Here is an 8,092-nt window from a genome sequence, read left to right on the forward strand (position 1 = left end):
ACTGTAGCAGTCTGCTTGGACTACTATGACAAAATACCACAGACTGCGTGGCTGAAACAACAGAAATTGGTTTTTCCACATTTCTAGAGGCTGGAAAATCCAAGATAAAGTTTCTGGCAGGGTTCAATTTCTGGTGAAGCCTCTCTTCCCATGGCCTTTCTTCTGAGCGTGCCGAGAGGGAGAGTGCCAGCTCTCTGGCCTCTGTTCTTATAGCCTGTTGAAACTGCTGTGATAGTCCTTCCCTTTGAAATCAATGTGGAGACACTCTTGCCCTCTTTGCCTGTGTACCCTGGGCCTGTGGTGGGTATGGCAGCCCTCCACTGATCTCTGAATCACTGTGGTCATTCTTCCTTTTTTTAAAGAATAGTACACGTTTGCATCAAAATAGATTGGTTCTCCAGTGCTGTAGAATGCAAGAAGTCTCACAGCCTTCTTTTATGTCATCCTATTTTTCTTTCTCCCTTTTATTTCCATCTAAATAGTATTTCTGCTGGCATAATCCTATCTCTATACCTGGATTCTGCTGTGATGGATGGTTGAACTCATAGTGCATACTCATGCTAATCTCCTTATCAAATGGGTTAAGCCATACCCTAGTATCCTCTTCAGAACAAGTGTTCTTATTTTTTGCAATATGCATAAGTTGAGAATTTTCCAAATCTTCAAGTTTGGGTTCTTTTGTGCTTACCAGTTCCTTAATCTCTCTCCTTGCATTTTACTGTAAGTGATAAGGACAAGCCAAGCTGCAGCTTCAACACTTTGCTTAGAAATCTCCTTAGCTATTAATAAATATCCAGTTTCATTACTTGAAAGTGCTACCCTTCCACAAAAGACTAGAACACAATTTAGCTGTTTGCCACTTTATACCAAAGTTTCTGCCCTTCGTCCAGTTTTCAATAACATGTTCCATATTTTCATCTGAGACTTCATGAGAATTGCTTTTAACATCCATATTTCTACCAACATTCCCTTCAGGGCAATCTAGGCCTTTTCTAGCCTGCACCTCAAAACTCTTCAGCCTCTCTCTATCATCCCGTTTTAAAGCCACTTCCACATTTTTCTGTATTTGTTGTAGAAACATCCCACTTCTTCATACCAAAATTTGTATTAGATTTTTTCCCCAGGAAAACAGAACCAATAGGATGGAGATATATAATTGTGTGAGCCAATTTCTTAAAGTTAATATGTTCACTGTAAGGAATGTTGCTCACACAATTATGGAGGCTGACAAGTCCCAAGATTTGCAGTTATTAAGCTGGAGATTCATGAGAGCTGATATTGCTGCAGTCCAAACCTGAAAGCCTGAGAACCTATGGTGTAGTTCCAGTCAGAAGGCCGGCAGGCTTGAGACCCAGGAAGAGCCAATGTTTTCTGTTTCCCAGCAGGAAGGCGCTCAGGCAGGAGGAATTCTCTCGTTTGGGATACAGTCAGTTTTTCGTTCTTTTCAGGCTTTTAACTGCTTAGATGAGGGTCACCCACATTAAGGGTGGCAATCTGCTTTACTGGTCTCCTGACTTAATACTAAACTCATCCCAAACACCCTTACACAAACACCCAGAATAATGCTTAACTGGGCATCAAATAAAAATTAACCATCACGTCACATGTCATGAGTGCTATCTAGGAAAAAAACAATTAACCATCACATATACTAACAATATTGTGGTTAAACCATGGAGATGACATATAATGAAAGTTGTACATTTTCCAAGAATTTAGCTTGATTAATACCAAACACATCCCCCTTTTACATTTACAGACCAAATTACAAAATGCTTTAAATTGTTTTAAAGCAATGAATGCCCAGCATTGCTTCTCTTGTAGGCCAATATCTAAGGCCATTCATTTAACTCACAGCTATATGTCTCTCTCTCACAACTGTAGCTGCAGCAGGAAAAATTTCCTTAAGGAGATATTAGACATTGTTTTTTTTTTTCCTCTTTTGAGTTGCTGTACATTAGCTGAATTACATATTCATCTAAAAATCAATTGGCACAGTGCAGTTGTAGATTTTAAAAGACATTATAAACAGATGATGATATAATAAGTGAAATATTTTATTAGAAGCTATGCTTTCCATAAGGACAATTTTAACTGTATTTAAGATCAGTCACATTTAATACAGAAGAGACACAAAAGTGATTTCTCTACTGCTGAAAAGTACACCTGAAATGATGTGCAGTAAACTGGTCTTAGTGTTTATGACCAGTGGGTGTATAAACAAGCCAAAGAAGCAGCGGTGGTTGCATTTCTCTTCCCATTGAATCATGGACAAGTAGACAATAGTGTAATACTGAAATCTTAGCCTATCAAAACGCTAGAATTACACAAAAGTATTTCTTTGGAAGCTGCTAGCTGGAAATGCACACACCTGCCAAGAGTTACGATAATGTGTTCAGACTAGCTTACCAAAATAAATGATAGTTCAATGAACTGAATTAGAGCACATTTGCTGATGAGAAACCACCCATAGTCAGATCAGCATACCAAGGCTAAAAGGAGTTAACGGTTTGGGACTTCATTGGGGTCAGCAGTTGTAAGTAATTGTCAAGGCAATTTCAGAGGAACCTGTAGACCTAGCATTGCACATAGAGACACATCCAGAGGACTAAACTTATTGAATAGTTTTGTCAAGGGGCAGGGTGAGCTTTAAATGTTAGGAAGAGGGTTTCATGGTGGTTATTTTTATTAGGATCAGAAGCTGGCATTTTAGACCAGTTGGAATGAGTCGGTGCTGGGGATCAGCGTTCAGCAAACATTTTTTGTAAAGGGTCCAACAGTAAATATTTTGGGCTTTGTGGACTTTGTGTTCTTTGTTACAACTATTCTACTTTGCTGTTGTATTCTGAAAGCAGCCATAGACAGTACATAAAGGAATGTGTGGCTGTGCCGCAATAGTATTTTATATATAAAACAGCTGGCAGACTGGCCATAGCTGGTTCATAAAACATGTCTCATTTTATGTTGATCAGAAAAAATCAGGCAGGTCTAGAAAGGCCTGACATGCTTAGGTTTACTCAGAGCTCATGGCATTTTTTTTTTATCAGCTCCAAGTAGATAGAACCAATTGTAATGGAACAAGACATACAAATTTGGTATCTCTTAGGCAAGTGCTATTATTATAGGTACCTAATCACCTATAATTTCCTTTTACAATGACTTGTAGAAAACCCAGAAAAGCAGGTCTTCGATTGATTAAGGTCACCAGGAGTCAAAAATCCTTTGGGGGATTGTAGACCTACACCACATCCCTCTGCTCCACTGCTAAATTAAATATTTGCTTGTGAATGGAGAAACATTTCGTTTAATTTCACACATGGATTTTTTTAACCACTGTTTTATATTGCCTCCCCCATTTAGGGGAACTTCTAGGTGAAATAACTCCTAATTAAATTCATCACTTTCTTACAGTAGAAAAGGTCACTAGGAAATTTGTAATAACTCATTTAGTAAAAGCATGTATTTGTGGGTAGTGTTCATATCACCGTTAATGACTGTGGCTTAGAAGATAAACGTGTAACTCTACTTGCAGCAGCGTAGCAGTTTGTAGAGCCGAACCTGCTGTGATGCTTTCTTGAACCTTTTAGTTTGGCTGATACTTAGAGCTGGTTTGTGGGGTGGGTGTTCTGTGCTGCAGCAGAGCGTGTACTATGCCACTGTGGGATGGAAGGTAGGTCTGAAGAGGAAGGCTTTGTTGTGAACATCTGAGGAATGACTGCTGGGCAAGTGTTACCATCCACGAGGCACCTATGGTGATTTCTGACCAAGACTTTCTCTCTAGCAGAGCGCAGGACAGAATTCCAGCCCTGTCCCTCCCGCCCGGTGGCCTTTTCTAGTCCACAGTTCCTCAGACAATACATGCTAAGCGGTCATCCCCCTCACATCTTCCCAAGCTCACCTGCGGCAAGTGACTTTCAACTTGAAGCTCCAAGCTGCTCGAGTGAGAACGGAGAAGGTGCAGGGAGAGAAGGCGTCGACTTATCATTCAGGGAGACAAGGCCGAGCAGAATTTCAAGAACATTTTTCAGCACACATCAAGGTCACCCAGTAGATTGGGTGGAAGGCAGCAGAGGAGGAGGAACAGATCTTGGCCTGGCCCAGAGGATGAGCCCTGAGGAGTCAGACACAATGTTGAAAGGAGTCAATGCCTCAGAATCTGGAGCAGTTATATGTGGAAAATATAGACTAGGACTTAGCAAAAAGTCAGGCCTGTTCAGCCACCACAGGCATCATGAGTGCCCTGAATGTGGGAGAGGCTTTTGCCAGAGATCAGACCTCATCAAGCACCAGAGGACACACACAGGGGAGAAGCCTTTCCTGTGCCCCGAGTGTGGGCGCCGCTTTAGCCAGAAGGCCTCCCTCAACATACACCACAGGAAGCACTCGGGAGAGAAGCCGTACGTGTGCAGGGAGTGTGGGCGATGCTTCAGGTACACTTCCTCTCTCACTAACCACAAGAGGATCCACTCCGGGGAGAGACCCTTTGTATGTGAGGACTGTGGGCGGGGCTTTCGCCAGAAGATAGCCCTCATTCTGCACCAGAGGACGCACTTGGAGGAGAAGCCCTTCGTGTGCCCCGAGTGTGGGAGAGGCTTTTGCCAGAAGGCATCGCTTCTCCAACACCGGAGCTCACACACAGGGGAGAGGCCCTTCTTATGCCTAGAGTGCGGGCGCAGCTTCCGGCAGCAGTCGCTGCTCCTCAGCCACCAGGTCACACACTCAGGGGAGAAGCCATATGTCTGCGCTGAGTGTGGGCACAGCTTTCGCCAGAAGGTCACCCTCATCAGACACCAGAGGACACATACAGGGGAGAAGCCTTACCTGTGCCCCCAGTGTGGGCGAGGTTTTAGCCAGAAGGTCACCCTCATCGGACACCAGAGGACACACACAGGGGAGAAGCCTTACCTGTGTCCCGTGTGTGGGCGTGCCTTTGGTCAGAAGGTCACCCTCATCAGACACAGAGGACGCACACAGGGGAGAAGCCTTACCTGTGTCCCGTGTGTGGGCGTGCCTTTGGCTTTAAGTCACTCCTCACCAGACACCAGAGGACACACTCAGAGGAGGAGCTTTATGTAGAGAGAATGTGTGGGCAAGGACTTGGCCAGAAGTCACACCCCATCTCTGACCAGAGGACACACGCAGGAGAGAAGCCATGTGTTTGTGATGAGTGTGGTCGTGGCTTTGGCTTTAAGTCTGCCCTCATCCGACATCAGCGGACCCACTCTGGGGAGAAGCCGTATGTGTGCAGGGAGTGTGGGCGTGGCTTTAGCCAGAAGTCTCACCTCCACAGACACAGGAAGACCAAGTCTGGCCATCAGCTCCTACCACAAGAGGTGTTCTGCTGACCTCTCCTCTCCTTTTCTTTCCCATGAATGTAAAGCTGACAGAAATCACGAGTAAATGTTCCACTTTCCTGAATTGGCATGGGGAAAAGTTGCTTTCTTTCTTTGATCATGAGACAGTTGATTTATGATTTACTTTCTGTGTTAACAGTGTGTTCACGAGGGCGGCCATAACAAAGTACCCCAAGCTGGGTGGCTTTAACAACACAAATTTATTTTCTTATACTTATGGAGCCTGGAAGTCCCAGATCAAGGTGTTGGCAGGTTTGGTTGCTACTGAAACCTCTTTCTGTGGCTTGCAGATGGCTGCCTTCTTCCCGTGTCCTCACGTGGCCTTTTCTCTGTGTGCATGCTTTCCTGGTGTCTCCTCTTCTTACAAGGACAAGTCATTTTGGATGGGATCGTACCGTTATGACCTCATTTAACCTTAATAACCTTAAAGGCCCTATTTCCAAATACAGTCACACTGGGCCTTGGGACTTCAGCATATAAATCTTGAGGGAACATAATTTAATCCATAACACTGTCCTCTGGACTGCCAAAGTTCATGTCCTTGTCACATACAAATACATTCACACCATCCCAACAGTAACAAAATTCTGAACCCATTTCAGCATCAACTCTAAATCTAAAATCTCATCTAAATATCATCTAAATCAAGTGTGGATTGAGATTCCAGGTACAATTCATCAAAATTTTTCAGCTGTGATCCTGTGAAACCAGGCAGGTTATCTGCTTCCAGAATACAATGGTGGGACAAGCAGAGGCTAGACTTTCCCATTCCAAAAGAGAAACATCAAAAAGAAATAAGGAGCGCTGGGTTCCAAGCAAGTCCCAAACCTAGCAAGGCAAATTCCATAAGGTTTTAAGTCTTGAGAATAATCCTCTTTGGCTCATTACCCAATGTCTCCTGAGCCCACTGGGTTGGCAGCCCTTCTTTCTGGGCTCACTGGGGCTGCAGTGTTGATCCTTTGGCCCTGGGCAGTAGCTGCTGGCCCACTGAAATTGACGAGGAGACACACTTGGCGCCCCTCCCCTCCAAACCTGTATTCTGGTCCCATGGTCAGAGTGGTGGCCCTGCCAATCTCAAATGCACCTTTGAGAATCACACTCTTCGCTTTTCTTGAAGATTAACCCATGTTTGCAGCTGGATAGCTCTATTATACCGTCCTTTACAATCCCAGAAGTCCAATAACCTGCCTTCGTTTCGTTCTATCTCCTTCACTGTTCAGGCTGAGCTGGCAGAGTTTCTGGTGAGGGGGTTAATGGTTTCCACTCATACCCATACTAATCTCTTTTATCAAATGGTTGTCCAGCCACACTCTTGGTGTTCTCCCTAGAACATGCTTTCTCATTTTTTGCTGTATAGATAGGCTGAGTATATTCTAAGTCTTTAAAGTTCTCGTTCCTTTTTGCTTAATAGTTCCTTCAGTTTCTCTCTCTCTCATATTTTACCATAAGCAACAAGGGGAAATCAGGCCACACTTTAATCACTTTGTGTAGAAATTTCATCTGAATATTTCTGCACTTAAATCACTTACAATTTCTACATTCCGCAATACACTAGCACACAATTTGGGTAAGTTCCTTTCCACTGCATAGTAAGATTCCAGTTTCCAGTTACACATTCCTCATTTCTCTGTGAGACCTTACTAGAATCACCTTTAACATCTGCATTCTTACCAACAGTCTTTTAAAGGCAATCCAGGCTTTTTTAAAACATGTGCCTCAAAACTCTTTTAGCCTCTACCAATTACCCAGTTCCAAGCACCACTTCTACATTTTTAAGCTTGTTACAAAGCACCCCACTCCTGGGCCCAAAATTTGTATTAGTTCTCTAGAACTGACATAAGGAAACACCAGACTGGGTGCCTGCAGCATAGATAGAACATTTATTTTGTCATAGTTCTGGGAGCTGAAGTCCCAGAACGAGGTGTCAGCAGGTTTGGTTTCTATTAAAGCCTCTCTCCTTGGCTACCTTCTCACTGTGTCTTCAGATGGCACATTCTTTGTGCATGTACTTCCCTAGTGTCTCTCCTTATAAGGACACCAGTCATACTGGATTAAGGCCATACCCTTAGGACCTCACTTTATCTCTATCACTTTAAATGTCCTATATCCAAATACAGTCATATTGGAGAGTAGGGCTTCTACACATGAATTGGGATGGGGAGGGGCACAATTTAGTCTATAACACTGCCTTCTGGACCTCCCAAATTCATGTCCAGTCATCAACTCCTGTCATAAGAAGCGTTCTCCTGACCATTCCTTTCCTTTCCCCATAAGTGTGAAGATGACAGAAATCACTAGTAAATGTTGTTCCACTTTCCTGATATGGAATGAAGAAAAAAAAGTTGCTTTCTTTCATTGATCATGAGATATCTGATTTTTGCTTTATTTTCTGCACAACAGTGCTCTGTGTTATGTGGCCTTTTGTTTTAATAAACTGCTTCTCTACAAGGCTGCATACCTGGCTATGTACCTCATTCACTGATCTGTTGAGGAGAACCCCAAGGATTCAACTTCTTGGGAGACATGGAAGAATTACTGTATTCATTTATCCTGGACTGTTGTCCTGTGTGAGTGACATTAGGTCTTCAACCTTACCTCTTCCTGAGTCCTCCAGTGTCTGTGATGAGTGTCACTAGCCACACACTCAGCCTCCCTAATACCAGACTGAAGGGCATTTATTCTCACCCCTGGCCCTAAGCCCTATCATCTTAGCTATGCCCACATTCCAGTGATCCAGC

The 8,092-nt window shown here is 43.6% G+C and overlaps 1 protein-coding gene across 1 annotated transcript; it reads left to right on the forward strand.

Annotated features, from left to right (window-relative positions):
* Positions 1-3,510: 3,510 nt before the first annotated feature.
* On the forward strand, positions 3,511-5,787 carry ZNF169 (zinc finger protein 169). The gene is given in 2 exon segments (XM_012664885.1): positions 3,511-4,957; positions 4,960-5,787. Coding segments are annotated over 2 exon segments (1,485 nt in total). The 5' UTR covers positions 3,511-3,858; the 3' UTR covers positions 5,346-5,787.
* The last annotated feature ends 2,305 nt before the right edge of the window (positions 5,788-8,092 follow it).

This window comes from Propithecus coquereli, unplaced genomic scaffold (genome assembly GCF_000956105.1).
Source record: "Propithecus coquereli isolate 6110/MARCELLA unplaced genomic scaffold, Pcoq_1.0 Scaffold931, whole genome shotgun sequence".
In the NCBI taxonomy this organism is placed as follows: domain Eukaryota; kingdom Metazoa; phylum Chordata; class Mammalia; order Primates; family Indriidae; genus Propithecus; species Propithecus coquereli.